General features: G+C 41.3%; 1 protein-coding gene across 2 annotated transcripts in view; it reads right to left on the minus strand.

Moving 5' to 3' along the window:
* sema4e (semaphorin 4e) overlaps positions 1-20,659 on the minus strand; it is a 124,351-nt gene extending 103,692 nt beyond the window's left edge. Inside the window, exons 1-5 of one of the 2 annotated variants that reach the window (XM_022663653.2) lie at positions 20,381-20,659; positions 19,399-19,482; positions 12,431-12,722; positions 3,730-3,875; positions 2,291-2,353 (exon numbers count right to left, since the gene is read on the minus strand). In XM_022663653.2, the coding sequence (XP_022519374.2) occupies positions 2,291-2,353; positions 3,730-3,875; positions 12,431-12,527 (306 nt within the window). In that variant the 5' untranslated portion in view covers positions 12,528-12,722; positions 19,399-19,482; positions 20,381-20,659. The remainder of the gene's footprint in view (positions 1-2,290; positions 2,354-3,729; positions 3,876-12,430; positions 12,723-19,398; positions 19,483-20,380) is intronic. The other variant, XM_022663652.2, reaches the window with a different exon arrangement.
* Between the last annotated feature and the right edge of the window lie 571 nt (positions 20,660-21,230).

Below are 21,230 nucleotides of genomic sequence, written 5' to 3' on the forward strand. Positions count from 1 at the left end.
ACGGGTTTCGTTACGTCACGCAGTTTCGAAACAATTCAAATCTTTTTGCGCGTTTTAGTCCGAGTTTAAGTTCAAGCAGCTGGTCTGAGATCAGAATGCTTGGTCTCATATCTGCTCAGAGGAAAAGACCCTATGGATTACTGGCTCAGACACTCTGCCGTCTTTTCTCATTTGTTTCAATTAACAAAAAAATATCTCTCAAATCCAGCAACCCAGCAGTCCAAGCACTGTGGAACAGATCCTCTTTATTAATAAAAACAACTGATTACTTGTCATGTTTAATAAATAAAGTATCACACAAGCATTTCCCTACCTTGCAATGTAAAATAAATAATGTCAGCTATATAAATCCACTGACTGTGTGTCATAATGAAAAATACATCTTAATGACAGCATTTAAACAACCTTGTTCTCTGCGAAATGAAATGTTTTCATGACTCAAATTTATTTAGGGACACAACATGCTATGGGGGAATATTTATTTATTTTTTTATAAAAAACACATCTTCTGTTTCTGTTAAGAAAAAGTTGTGGATTTAGGCCCTGGTTGCCCACTAGATGTCACTGTGGCGTGTGATGATTCGAACGTCTCACAAGATAGAATCATTTGGTTCATTTGATTCGATCTCCCAAAAGCCCCACTTCTGCCATCACCACTATACAGTACAGTAGCACTGTAACTGTGTTATAGAGCAGATAAAAAGTAAATAAAAGCGCTCCGGAGAGACTAAACACAACTTCTCTCCTAACTTTCTCTCTCTTCTCCCCCAACACACACCCACAGGCAGTCACACTCCCCCTCTTAGTCCCGCCCATACTCGGCGTGGATTAGATAAAAAAAAAAATGTCTGTTGTGCTTTTCCTTGGTATGATTGGCTGAGCTGAACAGGAAACCAGCAGAAAAAACCCGCGAAACAGAAAAGGCTCCTGGGAATTGGAGTTCGTTTACACGTACAATGAAAAACAAAGAAAATAATACAAATACAAATACACAGGACATTTTTAAGGGTCCTACATTAAATTGGTGTTAAATTTACATCCAGGATAGAAATATATACAGGAAAACAGTAATGTGTTATGGATATTATTTACAAGTAAGTACATGTTATCTACAGCAGTGGAATATGAAAAAACTAAAAAAAGTTTAGTAGTGCAATTGTTTCAATAAGCTTCTGCAATATTACAAGATTTATTTCAATCCAGTGTTGCATTAATTTAGACCATGATGACCACGCTTGACTGTAGGCAAGAAACAGTTGTCTTAGTGCAGAACACCTATCAGATCATCTCCTAACATGGTTCAAGCGATCAGATATGTATCTGTTTTAAATGCGTCTCAGATCATCTCCTGAAGTGGTTTGAGTGTTTGTTTTTGTATCTGTTTTGAATGTGTCTCAGGTTATCTCCTGAATGATTTAAATTTGTATCTGTTTTAAATGCGTCTCAGGTCATCTCCTGAAGTGGTTTGATTGTTTAAATTTGTATTTGTTTTAAATATGTCTCAGATCATCTCCTGAAGTGGTTTGGATTTGTATTTGTTTTAAATATGTCTCAGATCATCTCCTGAAGTGGTTTGGATTTGTATTTGTTTTAAATATGTCTCAGATCATCTCCTGAAGTGGTTTGAGTGTTTGGATTTGTATCTGTTTTAAATGCGTCTCCTGAAGTGGTTTGAGTGTTTAAATTTGTGTCTGTTTTAAATGCTTCTCAGGTCATGTCCTGAAGTGGTTTGAGTGTTTACATTTGTATCTGTTTTAAATGAGTCTCAGGTCATCTCCTAAAGTGGTTTGAGTGTTTGGATTTGTGTCTGTTTTAAATGTGTCTCAGGTTATCTCCTGAAGTGGTTTGATTGTTTAAATTTGTATTTTTTTAAATGCGTCTCAGATCATCTCCTGAAGTGGTTTGAATTTATATTTGTTTTAAATGTCTCAGGTCATCTCCTAAAGTGGTTTAAGTGTTTGGATTTGTATCCATTTTAAATGCGTCTCAGGTTATCTCCTGAAGTGGTTTGGATTTGTATCTGTTTTAAATGCATCTCAAATCATCTCCTGAAGTGGTATTTGTTTTAAATGTGTCTCAGGTTATCTCCTGAAATGGTTTGAGTGTTTAAATTTGTATCCGTTTTAAATTTGTCTTAGATCATCTCCTAAAGTAGTTTGGGTGTTTAGACTTATGTTTTAAATGCTTGTCTTTGTCACAACACTCATTTTTCAGAATATATATTCATGTATAATGCACAAGTACACTGCTTAAACTACATTAAGTTAGTATCAAAAAACTTCAACATCACCTCTGAACTTTTTCCTTTGTGTGAACACTTGTCTTGCATTTCGCGGGTCACTTGCCACTTAATCTGAAACAAAAAAATATAAAATGAAGCAAATCATTACTTAAACTATTATCTCTCACAACACACAACCACCACTTGAAACACTCCATGAACGTTTATACAGGTACATTTAGTTGTGGTGTGGTTAAGATTATCTTTCTTATTCTTTGTGTGTGTACACCTTAGCCCATGTCTGTCTTCTGTTTCTCCCTTATTTTGTCTCTTGTGCTCCTGCCCCTCTGTTTACCTGTCATGTTTCCCAGCCATGTGCTATTGTTGTGTTTTGTACCTGTCTCCACCCTAGCTCCGCCCCAGTTAGTGTTCTCACCTGTGTCCTGTCTGTTACCCCGCCCCCTCATCATCCAAGCCCAGGTGTTTCTCACTCTCCTCTTGTATTTAAGCACCTCTGTTTGAACGTTCAGTGTCGAGTCTTTTGTATCTTTGTATCCTTAGTCCGTATGTATCCGTGCTGCCCGTATGTATCCTAGTCTTAGTTTCTTAGTCTGAGTTTCTTAGTTGGATTTATCCTAGCCTTGTTCTTTGTAAGTTTTTTGCGTTACCCGTGTTTTGTTTACTGTTTTATTTTATCTTGTTTGTTTGATAAATAATATATTGCACTTACGTCCATCCCTCCCTCCTACGTAACAGTGTGGAGGCATTTGCAGCAAAACAGCGATTTCAACAACACAACAGTTTGTTTTGTGCTGCTGAGAGTGTATCAGATGTAGAAATGTCACTGCTGTGTTAAATCCAGAATAGAGGAGAATAGATGTGGATAAAAACTACTGCATAGAAAAATAGGAGCGATACACCTACTAATAGTAAAAACAGGAAAGTCATCTGTAAAAATAATAATTGAACACAATGTTTAAAAGTTGGCTCCCAACATTAAACAAAAAGTTTTTGGACACAGATCAGTATTTGCATTAAGGCAAATGTTTTGGACTGCAACAGCAGCATTTAAACAGCTTTTTAAACTGTTTTTTGTGCATGAAATAAAATAGGAATGTAAGGATCAGTGTCTCTAAACCTCTATTCCATGTTTAGAACTACTCTGCTGGGGATAGAAACAAAATGCTGGTAGGTAAAAGATTTCAGAATTAAACCCCCCTCAGGTGCGACATAGGCATTGAAACACTGCTAATATCCTCTGAAAATTATATTGTGTTGTGATGACATTTAAAATACTGTCACCTAAGCCTCATCTAATTCGAAGCACCTTTATTTTTGAGAGTGTATGTAGTATGTGAGGTAAACTGTATAAAATGGCCAATGTGTAAGTGGTGAGGTGTTTTTATTCTTTTCCCCTATTTTTACTATACTCAACGCACTATATTAAATACTTCATCAGTATATGAATATGAAAACTAAGGTCCAAAGCTGTGTACTGTTTTTCTGACCATATCCTTCTTCTGACTGATATTAGACAGGTCCAGGGCGAAGATGGCCTCTCGCGCTCCGAGAATGACCACACCAAGGTCTTCCCTCAGGAGCATGGTGGAGTAGTTCCACACACCCTCCTCCCGAAACATTTGCCCACCATTACCTAGAAACAGGGACACAACACTTGTTACTGTCAATATTTTGTAGCACATCCTGTCGTACTGTTGATAAAAGCCTTCTGAACAAAAATAACTTCCGGTTATGGCAAGCATCGCTCTGCTGCTAATTCTGTTAACTACTCCTAAAACAGGAAATTCTCCTAACTTAGGCAATAAATTGTTCCGTGGGAGAGCCTGATGGTGACTACTAATCAAGAGAAAAAAAGGACAAGAGAACTAACAGTCTCTGGTGCAGCAGGCTAGTGACAGAATGAATGAGTTTGCTGAACTCCTCCTCCTGTCCTACTAGAGAAGTTTAGGAGAGGAACAGTTGTCAAAAGTTACTGATCATCCTTCTCTCCTCATCTCCATCATTTACAATATATATACAGTCATATGAAAAAGTTTGGGCACCCCTATTAATCTTTATCATTTTTTCATCCAGAGACCACCTCCAAAGAGCTGCAGCATCATCTTGCTGCAGATGGTACCACTGTGCATCGGTCAACAATACAGCACACTTTGCACAAGGAGAAGCTATATAGGAGAGTGATGCGAAAGAAGCCATTTCTGCAAACACGCCACAAACAGAGTCACCTGAGGTTGCTTTTTGTTGACCAATGCACAGGGACACCATCTGCAGCAAGATGATGCTGCAGCTCTTTGGAGGTGGTCTGTGGATTGTCCTTGACTGTTCTCACCATTCTTCTTCTCTGCCTTTCTGATATTTTTTCTTGGCCTGCCACTTCTGGGCTTAACAAGAACTGTCCCTGTGGTCTTCCATTTCCTTACTATGTTCCTCACAGTGGAAACTAACAGGTTAAATCTCTGAGACAACTTTTTGTATCCTTCCCCTGAACAACTATGTTGAACAATCTTTGTTTTTAGATCATTTGAGAGTTGTTTTGATGAGCCCATGATGCCACTCTTCAGAGGAGATTCAAATAGGAGAACAACTTGCAATTGGCCACCTTAAATACCTTTTCTCATGATTGGATACACCTGGCTATGATGTTACCATGAGGTTACCAAACCAATTTTGTGCTTCAGTAAGTCAGTAAAAAGTAGTTAGGAGTATTCAAATCAATAAAATGATAAGGGTGCCCATACTTTTGCATTTTTTGCTTTTTATTTGGAATTTGAGAGAAATGTTGTCTGTAGTTTATATATATGCACAGTACTGTGCAAAAGTTTTAGGCACCTAAGCAAATTACACTAATACGAGTGTTTTTGCCTGAAAAAAGCACTGTAAATGATTTAAAAAGTAACAAGTTTAATTAAATAACAAAATTTCTCATTTTTAATTAAGTAGGTTGTATCCTGAGCCAAGCTGTAGAACAAAGTTTAGTTCCACATTTCTCCTGGATGCCCTCAGCCAGCATGTGTATAGGTTCAGTTCCGTCAGCAGCTCACCTGATTTAACATTAATAAGATTTGATTTACCAAAACAGGTGTTAATATGATGATAACTAGAAATAACACAACTAAACTCATATGAGAAAAAAACAGCCCTGTTTTGTTAAGGAAAACAAGGCTTTAAAAGCTCAGCTTTTTGTAAAATTGCTTAAAACATTTGCGCAATACTGTATACTGTAGACACGGGGCGTGAATAAACACAAAATGTACCTTTTATTTGACTTAAAACACCCTGCGTCACACCCAAAAGACAGTCCGTTTCTGCAGAGTTTTTATACCAGTTTTTATACCCTGTGGATTCCGGCGTAGGGCGGACCCATGGCTCCCCCGCCTCCTCACGCCACAGTCCCTCCCCCTAAGCTTCCAGCCACCAGGGTCAATGGTGAGGCGTGACCTGGTGACTGGGGCAAACGAAGAGGCTTGATGCGCCAGGGCAGGCGGAGCAGCGGCTCACGGAGCGGGGGCACAGGAAGAGCGGCAGGCAGAGCCCTTTCGCGGCGCCGGGCCAGGCTGAGCGGCGGCTCGTTGCACTGGGGTACGTGGAGCGGCTGCTCTTGCCGCCAGAACAGGTGGTTTCTCCTCTGGGTCGACCTCGCTCCCGTCGTGGCCGTACTCCCCCCTTCATGACTCCGACTCTACCACCAAAGAACCCCGCAGGAGAAACGGGGCAAAGTCGGACCTCAGCTCGGGCGGAGAGTCACAGAGCTCGTCCTCCTCCTCCGGGAAGATGCAGAAGTCCGGGCCGGTGTGAGTGCAGTCTAGCTTCCAATGCCTGGGACGAGGACACCACTCACACCAGCCGAGTTCGGGGTGCGGTGTCCACAGCTGCTGCAGTCGCCTTTGCCGGCGTCTTCCCAGAGCTTGAGAAAAAAGGAGGTGAAGGGGTAGTACCGTGGGTCCCAGCAAAACAGCGGCAGTGAGTAGCTGGGGCAGACCTCTTTTTTTTGTCTCCCGCGTGGCATTGTTTGCAGCGGTTAGTGTGTGCACACAAAAGGCAAAACAAAAACTGAGGTGTGGCTTCGGGCGGCCAAACAAAGGCATGAACTGAGCCCAATACAACCCCGTGTTGCTTCCTTCCTACCAGGTCACTGAACCCCGCCCAAAAGGGGCAGGACCCGCATTCTCCACCACTGTGACTGGCCCCTGGGGTTAGGGGCGTTGTCACTGTGACCTGGTAGTAGGAAGCACAGAGAGAACACAGACATGGGGAGTGAATGAACACAAAACGTACCTTTATATTTGACTTTAAACACCCTCCACCACACCCAAAAGAACTTAAACATAAAGCGGCCCAATGGGGCTCTAGTCACGTTCTTTGATTGTCTTTGAAAGTCTGTTTATACCCGTCCCAGCTGGCTGCATAATCAGTCCCGATGCAGACTAGCTGGGACAGGTAGAGCTGTGCGTTCCGGCTTGGGGCGGACCCACGGCTCCCCCGCCTCCTTACGCCACAATATATATACATATATATATATATATATATATATAAACTTATTTTTTCACACTCTTGGCATCATTCTCTCAATGAGCTTCAAGAGGTGGTCACCTGAAATGGTTTTCAGGTGTGCCTTATCAGGGTTAATTAGTGGAATTTCTTGCTTTATTAATGGGGTTGGTACCATCAGTTGTGTTGTGCAGAAGTCAGGTTACTACACAGCCGACAGCCCTATGGACAACTGTTAAAATTCATATTATGGCAAGAACCAATCAGCTAACTAAAGAAAACGAGTGGCCATCATTACTTTAAGAAAATAGGCAACAGAGGCAACAACCAGAAGAGATTTGTTTGGGCCAAGAAACACAAGGAATAGACATTAGACCAGTGGAAATCTGTGCTTTGGTCTGATGAGTCCAAATTTGAGATCTTTGGTTCCAACCGTTGTGTTTTGTGAGACGCAGAAAAGGTGAACAAATGGATTCCACATGCCTGGTCCCCACTGTGAGGCATGGTGGAGGAGGAAGTGTGATGGTGTGGGGATGGTTTGCTGGTGACACTGTTGGGGATTTATTCAAAATTGAAGGCACACTGAAGCAGCATGGGTACCACAGCATCCTGCAGTGACATGCCATCCCATCCGGTTTGCGTTTAGTTGGACAACCATTTATTTTTCAACAATACGACGACCCCAAACACGCCTCCAGGCTGTGTAAGAGTTATTTGACCAAGAGGGAGAGTGATGGAGCGCTGCGGCAGATGGCCTGGCCTCCACAATCACCGGACCTGAACCCAATCCAGATGGTCTGGGGTGAGCTGGACAGCAGTGAGTAAAGGCAAAGAGACCAACAAGTGCTAAACACCTCTGGGAACTCCTTCAAGACTGTTGGAAAACCATTTAAGATGACCACCTCTTGAAGATCATTGAGAGAATGCCAAGAGTGTGCAAAGTGTAATCAGAGAAAAGGGTGGCTATTTAGAAGAAACTAGAATATAAAACGTTGGTTTGCAAAGAATACAATTACAATTTTATACAAAATGGTAAGTGCATTCTTTGCGAACCATCATGGTACAGGGGTCACGATTCGGTTTGCGCAAACCCATGCAGATTATACGTGAACAGGTCTGACTGGAAAAAGAGTGCACGCTGGAGCACACAAGCAGACAGCACCACAGAAAAGAAGATAATTCGCTACTCTCTCTCATTCTCTCTTTCAATTACTCTCTCTGAGGTATTATAATACAGTAAAAATGTGCCAGATCTGAACCACACTACACTATTATTATGCAAACACTAAAATGCATCCAGTAATATGCTTCAGAAAAATATTTGTAGTTAAACAGTTAAAGTAATGCTGTTGTTTTTGTTCTTAATAAAGAGCCACAATCAGGCTCATTGTTAGTTTGTTCCAACATGATCCAAAAGATGAAGCTTCTCATGATGACAGTATAAGAGAACCCTGGTTTCAAGCATTTAATAAAACATATGTGAATACATTCATACATATGTAAAATAGATGTCTTTTTGGATTTTGGTTTAGTCGTATTTGTAATAAAAATATCATACACTCTTAGATCATTGTAGAACACTGATGACATGGCTCAGTGTGCAGAGACATAAATAACATTTAGAAGATGTCTTTCTAAATCCTTTTGAGAGAGAGCAGGTACAGAATAAGTGAGTAATAGTTTACATTGTGTTTGTAGTATAATCTATGTAGTATTTCAAAATGAATTTCTTTAACTTTATTAGGAAGCAGGAATTTACTGATATATTGCCACAAAACTTCTGTTGACAGAGAGGGGAAATCCTTTTTTCATGCTGCAATGGGGAAGTAGCTAGTATAGTAGTAGTCTAGTATATTATAGTTTCTGATATGGTAATTGTTATAATTTTCTCCAACATCTCTATATACAGCAAGTCTTGGAATTTGATACATGAGAGTACACGAGACCCAGTTACGCCCACAGAGCACCCAAGCACACTTTTTCATTGAGCTCAGGTTTGTAATACATTGTGTCGAAATAATACTTTATAAAATCCCAAAACCTACATGACAGTAGAACATCTTATGTGCAAATATAAAAGATAAATCAAATAAAATAATTAGCACTCAAGTCTTACAATTTTATCTGATTGGGAGATATTCCATAAAAGTAAGGTCGGGCGGTAGACAGACACTGTGGGATTTTCTTTATCGGGTGTGGAGAGCTCATCCGCATGTTTGAATGGTTTGTCCTGTAGGAAAACGCACGTGATTTATATGCTGTCTCGCAGACTGAGAGACTGCACCTCACCTGCGGAGCTTTAAACGCGCGAATGAGCTCGCGTTCAGGCTCGGGTTCTTGCTCAGGTTCAGGCAGACAATCTAAACTCTAGTATGCAGAACTATATTATTATTGTTATTAATTTTCCATTCTTTTAAATAGCAGGATACTTTGATTTTTATTTCTCTGCCCGGACCCGACCCTGCCAGTATAAATTAATGGAAAATCTCGGGTCGAGTCCAGGCTCCAGGAAATAATCATCTGTTTTTTAATACTATTTTTATACAATTTTATATAAAGCTATGGCATGCTAATCACCATATAGCTCAGTAACAAAGTATTACTGTTAACGAAAACGACCGAAATAACGAAAACTGAAAGTTCTCCTTAACTGAGACTAATAAAAATGGTAATTAAAAGAAAAAACTAAAACGAACTGAAATTACAGATTGAATACCCTCATTTTCGTGTTTGTTAATTTAGTTATAAGCGCTGTTTCCACTACAGCAGTTTAACAGCGGGTGGTGTTGTGCTGTTTTTGCTCCTGAAGGAGCGTACAGAGCGCCTCGCGGTCCGCGGAATTATTTATATTTACAGAGCTCGAGCTAGCCGCAAAATAACAACAGAAAACCCTGAGGAAACTGCAGAATTCTGTATGGTATTAGAATATGAGTACGAGGGAGATAAAAAAAACTGTTTTATAGAGAAACAGGAGATGAGGAATATTTGAGAAGTAGCTAAACTGATAAATCTGATCATTTCGGTGGTTGGTTGTTGGAGTTTTATTGCTACTCCAGCACAAATACGTCACTATTTTACAATACCGTCACCATATTTAAATATCGTGGTATACCGAAATACCGTCATACCGTCCAACCCTACATAAAAGTGTTAAAAAATTAGTATTTTTCTGTGAGCAACAAATTCATGCAGCCAGCTTTGAAGAACACCTAGCAAATCAATGCCCAGCTTCTCAACAAACAGCTCACTCTAAAGCGCCACATGGTAAGTCAAACCGGCTAATGCAGCCATTACTCGAAGGACAAGTGGTACGCCTGCAGACCCCCAAAGGTTACACCAGCTTGGGACTGTGACAAAAGTGTGTAAAGAGCCACGTTCCTACATCATCCAGACCAATGTCAGGATGAACAGTAGGAATCGCTGCAACATTATACCTGTTGCAAAACATCTGCCACATTTTTTACAAGAACCAGCAGGTAAGGTTTTACTCAAATCTAGATGAGCAATCCATGTCACAACAAGTATGACTCGTCAGCAACTGCGAGACCTAAGGATTGGTACCGAGTGATTCTACCGTCAAGGCTTTTTTCTGTGACATATAAAGAAGAAACCTGCATCTTCCACATGAGAGCTGATCAAGAACCTAGGTACATAGTAGGGCTGGACCCGAATATTCGGGTATTCGGATATTCGTTCGTTGAGTAGGTATTCGGTTTTTAATTTTGGTATTCGGATATTCGTTTTTTTTTCTCCTTTCCAGAGTTCCACCTCACTCTAACCACTTCTGTTTTAGCGGGTCCCGTCAGAATATCTTGCGCGCGGGACAGAACTGAACTGTTATTGGCTGGAGCGGGAGTTTAATCCAGACGATGCGGGAGCAAATTAATAAATAGTTAAGAAAACTGTAATAATTGTAAAAAAAAAAAAAACCTAAAGAAAACTCTCAACGCGCAGGATGGACCGACACACACACGCACACACCGATGGTGTCTGGACTGGGGTAAGGAACGGGACCACACTATTCAGCACTGCTGTTTTAATAAATATATAAGTAAATTTGAAGCATTAAATGTAGTTTATTTAATTTATATTAGGAACGTGGGGCGGGAGCGGCAGAAATGTGTATGTGGCGGGCGGGCGCGGGATTAAAAGAAGCAATTTTTTTTGCGGCGCGGTAACGAGACAGAAACGCGGGAGCGTGGAAGAGTGGGTTTAAAAATCAGTCTCGCGCAGACCTCTATTATACATGATAAAAAAAACGAAACTGATTTATATAATAAAACGTAAGGGGTAATGTGGCAACAGTAGGGGCTAAATCGGTTACAAAAGCCTGGCCTACAAAAATGATGTCTGAACGAATTTCCTCTTATCTAATATAATTTAAAATGGTTTAAAAATATAAAATAATTTCTAAGCAAACGAAATATTTAATATTGAGCTTATAGCCCAAGTGCAACAATACAAAATCAGTAATACGGCTATGCCCTGCACAATCCTTAAACCGAAATAGACCAAGTACAATAACGTCATTAACAATGACTTTCCTCTACTCTAATATAATTTAACATGGTTTAAAAATATAAAATAATTTCTAAACAAACGAAATATTTAATATTGAGCTTATAGCCCAAGTGCAAAAATACAAAATCAGTAATATGCCCTGCACAATCCTTTAACCGAAATAGACCAAGTACAGTTTACAATGACTGTCCTCTAATATAATTAACAATGTTTAAGAATATAAAATACTTCCTGAACAAACATTTTTTTTGTTTGTTTTTTTAAGCAAATAGCCTAAGTGTGAAAACACAAACAGCAATTTACTGGGCTGGCTTGTGCAGCGGAGAAACCGTGCAGCAGCAGCCTCCTAGCCTGCTTACGCAGCGGATAAGCCGCGGTGTAGGGCAGCAGAAATTCCGGGATGAAAACACAAAGAAATCTGGGCTAAAAACACAGAAAAAATATGGGGTGAAAACTCAAAAATCCGGGATAAAAACACCAAAAATCTGGGGTGAATATGTCTCGTCGGTCAGAGCAAATTGAACATTTTTCAGTGGATTAAAGGGGCCGTGATTTGCTTTTTTTTTTTTTTTTTACCTCTTTTTTTAAAAACGAATATTCGAATATTCCCTTCGAATCAGTGCCGAATATCCGGAGCTCAAAAAACGCTATTCGGGCCAGCCCTAGTACATAGCGGCACAATGATACATCCCGTTTAGCTGGCAAACAAGTATATGCTGTCTTAAAGAAATTTATGAGATATTTATGAGCACCTCCACAGGAGATCTAATATCGTGTATTTTACATATATGAAAAGAGGCACCAAGTGCTTTTTTTGTTTTGAGTTTCTTTGTTCCAGACCAGAAGGTGATTAGACTCAGTGTTGAACAGTCAATGGTGATAACTGGAGTGAGAAGATGATATTAGAATTTAATCCAGTTTTTCTTTTTCTTTCTATATTCAGTTTATCAAAACTCAACGTGAAAGTTTACTTTTATATCTTGGAATGTTAACGGTTTACACAAATTTCAAAACAATTAAAAGGTTATGAATAGGCTTAAGCATAAAACACCATATTTTTCCCTTAAATATAAACTTTAATACTAATACTAATATTACCAGACTAATTACCAGACTAATACTAATATTTCTGGTTAACATGAATGAATAAATAAATAAAATCTGTTATAGTCCCCTTACCACTGATGCTGACAGTTCTGCGGGCCGTACTGAGTGGGGTCTGTTTGGCAATCAGTTGAGCCGGACCACAAAGACAGAGAACAAGGAGAGGCAGCATGTCTTCAGTTATCCTTGTCCAAACGTAAGTAAGCCCCACTCAGCCTCACACTACAACAGAGTGCAGGCCTGTCAGAGCGTCCAAACACTTTCAGCAGCAGCAGGCCTCTCCTCCCGTCAGCGCTGCCTCTGTACCAAGATATATGCCCTCCACACGAGCTGAATCTTCAAAGACCCGGGAACCATGTGAGGCCATCTGAGAGAGAGAGAGAAAGAGAGAGAGAGAGACATGAGGATGGGGCAGCAGTAATTCTGTCACTGCTATAGTGATGTAAATGCAGGTTCAGAAAGCTCTTTCCTCAGCAGGGAGACACCCAGGCCAACATTTTGTATTACGGTATAAAACAAAAGCCAGCACCACTGACCCAAACACCCAATCCAATGCTGCGCCACCATGGAAACTTTGTTCAGACTTAAGAGGGAAAAAAATCAATATTTTCAAATGTACAAGCAATTCAGAGATTTTTTAGTGATTACATACCTGGAAAAACACTATGCAAACAAGCACAATTAGCACAGGGTGAAACTTAGGCTGCACAATGTTGAAAAAATGACACTGCAGTGAAACCGGTTACGAGTTGTTTATAAGGGTACTGCTTGCTGGTTAAATAATGACTGGGGAGTTTTTTCCAATGCTTAGTGCGGAGTCTGTTCATATTTTATATATTTTTAGATTTTTAGTCACACCTGTCAACAAAGAGCCAATCAGCTTGCTGGTAACACCACAAAAGGAGGAGGGGCATATACAGTTGCAAGAAAAAGTATGTGAACACTAAACTAAAACCAATACCACACAAAAATTATATGTTTGCATGGTTCTATTGAACACAGCATGTTAACATTCACAGTGAGGGGGGGGAGTATGTGAATCTTTGGATTTAATAACTGGTGGGCGCTCCTTTGCAGCAAAAACCTCAACCAAACCTGCACAACAGTCAGGAGTAATTTTGGATCATTCCTCTCCACAAAACTGTTTCAATTTAGCCATATTCTTGGGATATCTGATGTAAATCTCTCTTTTAAGCTCATGCCACAGCATCTCAATTGGGTTGAGGTCAGGACTCTCCAGAAGGCGATTTTCGGTTGTTGATTTACTTTTATGTTTTGTTCAATGTCCTGTTGCATCATCCATCCTCTGCTGAGCTTCAGTTTTCCTGCAAAATGTCTTGGTAAACTTAGGAATTAAATTTTCAGTTGATGAGGGAAATCCGTCCAGGCCCTGAGGCAACAAAGCAGCCCCAAACCATGATGCCCCCTCCACCATGTTTCACAGTTAGGATGAGGTTTTGATGATGGTGTGCTGTGTCTTTTTTTTCTCCACACATAGCTTTGTGTGGTTCTTCCAAACAACTCAATTTTGGTTTCATCTGTCCACAGCACAGTATATTTAGCCAGTACTGCTGTGCAACATCCAGGTGTTCTTTTGCAAACTTTAAACGTGCATCAATGATTTTTTCGGACAGCAGTGGCTTCCTCCATTGTGTCCTCCCATGAATTCCATTCTTGTTTAATGGAAAACAAATCTGTAAGTCTTTAGCTGACACTCTAGGATTCTTCCTCACCTCATTGGTCATTCTGCGCTGTGTTCCTGCAGTCATCTTTACAGGATGACCACACCTAGGGAGAGTAGCAACAGTGCTGAACTTTCTTCATTTATAGACCATCTTTCTTACCGTGAACACAAACATCAAGGCTTTTGTAACTCTTTCCAGCTTCATGCAAATCAAGAATTATTCTGAGAGCTTTTTTGTAGCTTTTCTTGGTCGGGAATCCTTTTGCAGAAATGACTGCTTCAATGTGGCGCGGCATGGAGGCAATCAGCCTGTGGCACTGCTGAGGTGTTATGGAGGCCCAGGATGCTTCGATAGCGGCCTTAAGCTCATCCAGAGTGTTGGGTCTTGCGTCTCTCAACTTCCTCTTCACAATATCCCACAGATTCTCTATGGGGTTCAGGTGAGGAGAGTTGGCAGGCCAATTGAGCACAGTAATACCATGTTCAGTAAACCATTTACCAGTGGTTTTGGCACTGTGAGCAGGTGCCAGGTCCTGCTGAAAAATGAAATCTTTATCTCCATAAAGCTTTTCAGCAGATGGAAGCATGAAGTGCTCCAAAATCTCCTGATAGCTAGCTGCATTGACCCTGCCCTTGATAAAACACAGTGGACCAACACCAGCAGCTGACTGTGGGTACTTGACACTGGACTTCAGGCATTTTGGCATTTCCTTCTCCCCAGTCTTCCTCCAGACTCTGGCACCTTTATTTTTGAATGACATGCAAAAATTTGCTTTTATTCGAAAAAAGTACTTTGGACCACTGAGCAACAGTCAGGTCAGGCGCTTCTGCCGCTGTTTCTGTTTTAAAAGTGGCTTGACCTGGGGAATGCGGCACCTGTAGCCTATTTCCTGCACACGCCTGTGCACAGTGGCTCTGGATGTTTCTACTCCAGACTCAGTCCACTGCTTCCGCAGGTCCCCCAAGGTCAAGAATCCACAATCTTCCTCAGGGTCCGGTCACCTCTTCTCGTTGTGCAGCGTTTTCTGCCACACTTTTACCTTCCCACAGACTTCCCACTGAGGTGCTTTGATACAGCACTCTGGGAACAGCCTATTGGTTCGTTTCTTTCTGTGTCTTACCCCCTTGCTTGAGGGTGTCAATAATGGCCTTCTGGACAGCAGTCAGGTCAGCAGTCTTACCCATGATTGCAGTTTTGAGTAATGAACCAGGCTGGGAGTGTTTAAAAGCCTCAGGAATCTTTGCAGGTGTTTAGAGTTAATTCGTTGATTCAGATGATTAGGTTAATAGCTCGTTTAGAGAATCTTTTCATGATATGCTAATTAATAAGAGTAATAATAAGTAATAAGTGTGTTTCCTGTTTCTTTAAATAGATCCCCTGTGCCACTTGTCCCTCGTCGGTCTTTGCACTAACCTCTGTTGTTTTGTTGTTCTCGTGTTCTATAGCCTAGCCCTAATTTTCATAGCCTTAGCCCTTGTCCTTTGTTTATCTTCTTGTTTATTTCTAGTTCCCTGTTTATTTCCATTGTTTTCTCCCTTGCCCTGTTTAGTTTAGTTTTCCTAGTCTTGTTTAGCTGCTTGTTTATTTCCTTGTATATATTTATCCCTGCCCAGTTTAGTTTTGTATTTATTCAGTCCCTCGTTTGTTTCTTTGTTTATTTACTCCCTGTTTGTTTATCATTAGTACTTCTTGTTTTGTTTAGTTTATGTTCTCTAGTTTCACTGGTTTGTTTTGGTTTTTGGTTATTCGTTTATCTTTATTACGTGTTAACTTGTTCCTTGTTTCTTTGTTTACTTGTTATTTATTTATTAAATTATTATTTATTTCACCCTACCTGCACTTGCGTCCGTCTCCTCGTCTCCCTGCCTGGGTCCACCGTGACAGGACGTAAAACAGCTCAAGAATCAGATAAGTATCCCTTTTTAAATGATTATTGTAACAACAAAAACATGAGCACCAAAAACCAAGATTAAACAAAACAAGAAAATGAAGTATTTATCCCAGAACATTATTGCAATTACACATGTTTTGTTATACACATGTTTATTTTCTTTGTGTGTATTGGAACAACACACCAATTACAAAAATTATTGGCACCCTCAACTTAACATTTGGTTGCACACCCAAATAACTGGAATCAATCGCTTCCTATAACCATCAACAAGCTTCTCACACCTCTCAACTGGAATTCTGGACCACTCTTCTTTGCAAACTGCTCCATGTCTCTCATATTTGAAGGGTGTTTCTCCCTACAGCAATTTTAAGATCTCTTCACAGGTCTTCGATGGGAGTTAGATCCGGACTCATTGCTGGCCACTTTAGAACTCTCTAGCGCTTTGTTTCCATCCATTTATGGGTGCTTCTGAAGTATGTATTTACTGTGTTCTTGTCTTTGTAGGCCTCATTCTGTTTTCGGTAAACAGTAGAATCATGTGCTTTACCAAAAAGCTCTATCTTGGACTAATCTGTCCAAAAGATGTTTTCCCAGAAGGATTTTGTCTTACTTACAAACATTTTGGCAAACTACAGTCTAGCTTTTTAGCAGTGGGGTCCTCCTGGGTCTCCTGCCATATCGTTTCATTTCATTCATATGTCGACGGATAGTTGGAGCTGACACTGATCGCCTGCAGGACATTCCTTTGGAACTTGATTGGGGCTGTTTATCGACCATCCGGACTATCCTTCAACCTTTTATCAATTTTTCTCCTTCGTCCACGTCCAGGGAGGTTAGCTCCTGTGCCATGGGTTGTAAACTTCTTGATTATGTTGCGCACTGTGGACAAAGCAACATCAAGATCTCTGGAGATGGACTTCTAACCTTGAGATTGTTGATATTTTTCCTCAATTTTGGTTCTCAGTCCTCAGACAGTTCTCTTCTACTCTTTTTGTTCTCCATGCTTAGTGTGGCACACAGACACACAATGCAAAAATTAAGTCAACTTCTCTCCTTTTTTTCTGTTTTCAGGTGTGATTTTTAAATTGCCCACACCTGTTACTTATCACAGGTGAGTTTGAATGAGCATCACATGCTTGAAACAAAGTTATTTACACTAAATTTTGAAAAGGCACCAATAATTTTGTCCGGCCCATTTTTGCTGTTTTGTGTAAAATTATGTCAAATTTGCCTTTTTTTCTCTGTATTTTGTGTTGTTCCAATACACACAAAGGACATAAACATATGTATAACAAAACATGTGTAATTGCAATAATTTTCTTGGAGAAATACTTTATTTTCTGGAAATAAATCAGGGGTGCCTACGCTGAACGAGCGGACCCGCGGCTGAACGCTGAACGAGCGGACTTGCGGCTGAACGAGCGGACCCGCGGCTGAACGCTGAACGAGCGGACCCGCGGCTGAACGAGCGGACCCGCGGCTGAACGCTGAACGAGCGGACCCGCGGCTGAACGCTGAACGAGCGGACCCGCGGCTGAACGCTGAACGAGCGGACTTGCGGCTGAACGAGCGGACCCGCGGCTGAACGAGCGGACCCGCGGCTGACCGCTGAACGAGCGGACCCGCGGCTGAACGCTGAACGAGCGGACCCGCGGCTGAACGAGCGGACTTGCGGCTGATCGCTGAACGAGCGGACTTGCGGCTGATCGCTGAACGAGCAGACCTGCGGCTGAACGAGCGGACCCGCGGCTGAACGAGCGGACCCGCAGCTGAACGCTGAACGAGCGGACCCGCGGCTGAACGAGCGGACCCGCAGCTGAACGCTGAACGAGCGGACCCGCGGCTGAACGAGCGGACCCGCAGCTGAACGCTGAACGAGCGGACCCGCGGCTGAACGAGCGGACCCGCGGCTGAACGAGCGGACCAGCGGCTGACCGCTGAACGAGTGGACCCGCGGCTGAACGCTGAACGAGCGGACCCGCGGCTGAACGAGCGGACTTGCGGCTGATCGCTGAACGAGCGGACCTGCGGCTGAACAAGCGGACCCGCGGCTGAACGAGCGGACCCGCAGCTGAACGCTGAACGAGCGGACCCGCGGCTGAACGAGCGGACCCGCAGCTGAACGCTGAACGAGCGGACCCGCGGCTGAACGAGCGGACCCGCAGCTGAACGCTGAACGAGCGGACCCGCAGCTGAACGCTGAACGAGCGGACCCGCGGCTGAATGAGCGGACCTGCGGCTGAACGCTGAACGGGCGGACCCGCGGCTGAACGAGCGGACCTGCGGCTGAACGCTGAACGAGCGGACCCGCGGCTGAACGAGCGGACCCGCGGCTGACCGCTGAACGAGCGGACTTGCGGCTGATCGCTGAACGAGCGGACCTGCGGCTGAACGCTGAACAAGCGGACCTGCAGCTGAACGCTGAACGAATACATATCGATATACCACAAAAATTATATCACCGTTATTGAAACATTTCTTATCGTGATAAATACCGATATCGAATTATTGTCCAGGCCTAACTGAGTGCGTGTCTGAATTCTGCTCAACTATAACACCGGTGTTCTAAATGATGGGAAAACTAAACTAATTACACTCTCTGGTTCTTTAGTGTTTAAGTGTTTAAATACTGGTTATACATAGGACCTAAATGAGTTCCAATATTACTAATAATGATATTTCTAAATTCTATTCAGTTTAATCTATTAATTCAACAACTCTCATCTTTATAAGGTTTTTGCTTGCAATACAGGTCGAGGTGTGAAATATTTCATGATATTGCTGTTTTTTTAATAACTTAATTTTTTAATAACATTTTTTTTACTAATCATAGTCCCTCGGCTGTTGATTACCTGATGCAGGTGTGCAGGGGAGCAGAACTGGCTTGGCGGTTGTTTGACGGTTCAGTGAAGCCTGTAAGAGGACTGTTAGACCAACTACAGGGTATTTGTCACTAAGTTAGTTAGTAACTATCTAGCAAACTAGCTAACAAGTGAGTTTTCAATACAGAAAACAAAGGCAATTACCTAACCTAGCTACCTTTCACTTTCTGCACATAACCCTCAATCCAGTAACTGTAGGTGAGGGATATCCACACAGACGCTGCCATTTAAACTAGTGGATATTCTGCGTCGGATTTTCCTGTTTAGGAGCGTACCCTGCAGCCTCGCTTTCATTTCAACATGGGTGCGGAGTGATTAAGGTGCATAAGGAAGTGTTTCCTCGGGTGAACCAGAGTGGGTAATAAAGCAGTGTGACTTTGTTTGGTTAACTGCTCTTATCGTAGAGCAACATAGTGCAATAACATGGGTGTGATGCCGGAACTGGCACTGAGGAGATACAGCCACACTCTGTCAGCAAGTCGCAACATTCAGGACAAGATGTTTTGCATATTTCAGGTACACATGCATGTGCAGAGACACACAGGCATGCACAGACACAGCCAAAGTTACAAAACTCCTCACCTTCTGGCAAGAAACCTCAAGTAGAGACAACAGAGCAGATGTTCCAGACTGTTAAACTTTAGACTATGAATTACTGGTTCATTTCTAAAAGGATTTAAAGAGAAAACACAAAAACAACTCATTTACTGAAATGGTTTTGGTGTAGAGTGTAACAATATGGGTGTGTCATATCATATCATATCATATTGTATCGTACACAATACTATCACCATTTTTAAACTATATTTTAAAAAACACATCATGACAACAGTGGAATTCTGTCCTAAAAGCTGTTTATTTTGGATTTCTTTGTTATTTTCTGTGAAGCTTTAAGGGTATTTTTGTATTATTTTTATGTTTGTAGTTACATGCATGCACTAAATATTCTGCACTACTTTGGTAGATGTTTTTTTAATTATACATATTTATTATATTTTGATGTTACATTATTTATTTGTTAAACACATCACAGCGCACTCGGAGGAAAGTGCAGTGACTCGGTTCTAAAACATCAGCTCACAGATGCCTCGTGCTGATCAACACCACGGATCTCCTTGCGTGGACTGACCTGTCTTATGTCAGATCAATGCTAGTGGCAACAATCATAGAACATAATTATGAAATTGCACATGCTTGAAAGTTTTATGTTCCAAAGGAAACTGTTTTTTTATGCTGCTTTTTAAACATCATTCTTAATGTATTTTTATATTTTTGTTTTGGTTATTATTTTAAAGATATGCAACAGAATTAATTCTATACACACCTCTGGTTCCAAAGTTTTGAAAGTGATTCCAAACTGAGTAATTTTATGAATACATATATACATGATGAATGTAATACTCAAATTAACTTATTCTAAAATATTATAAAATTATAAAATATAGTTGAAATCCATTTTAATTTGAATGTTTATAAAAACTATTTGCAACGATTGAGTTATTAATCTTCTATGTATTCAACAAGGTACAAAATAATTTCAAAACAATCTATATAAGAAACTTACCTTATACACCAGTCTGAGCCAGTCACACGCCCTGAGAAATACTGTATACACACACACACACAGCGCACACCCTCTCTATACACAAAACAAGCCGTTTTGTATGTGTGTAAAGGATAAGCTGCTGTCTCTCCTCTGGCTGGAGTGAATGGAGCTCATTGAGTCGCCGGCATTGTTGGTGTGAAAAAGTCAAACTGCCCCGCAACCTGCGGTGAAGAAAGAGTGAAAGAGCTGCAGTAAGATTCCTCAGCCTGCGAGACCAATCTTACACACACACACACACACACACACACACACACACACACCTACACACACTAAGCGAGGTAATCTCCAGCGGAGTTGCCACTAATCACTGGGAGCAATGAGGGCGGAGAGGCTCGTCCGAACTCGCCACACATTTACTAACTATTTACACTTTTGTATTATTTACACATAATACAAAATACAAAAGGGGGCACATCAAGCACGAATTTGAAACACCATACAGAAACATATCTTACAATATAACCGGTTGATTTGTGGTCTTAATTTGGCGTTACTGTAAACTACAAATCAACAGACGTCAGGTTAGGGCAGTGTTTCTCAACCCTGTTCCTGCATGTTCTAGTGCATATTCCCACTGTTCTGCATATTCTAGAGCTTTCTCTGCTTTAAAGACACATGATAAAGTAAGTGGTGGTATGATGTGTCTAATACACTGCTGGATATACACAATGATTGATTTATGGTCCATAGGGGACTAAGGGATTTTAACAGATAAACTGTTAAATCTCACTGCGAAGGTATGGGGGGCGGGGCTTCCCCACTCACACTAACTCTCTTCCACGCTCTGCAAAACCAGCAAGCTGATTGG

This window comes from Astyanax mexicanus, chromosome 4, assembly GCF_023375975.1.
Source record: "Astyanax mexicanus isolate ESR-SI-001 chromosome 4, AstMex3_surface, whole genome shotgun sequence".
NCBI lineage: Eukaryota > Metazoa > Chordata > Actinopteri > Characiformes > Acestrorhamphidae > Astyanax > Astyanax mexicanus.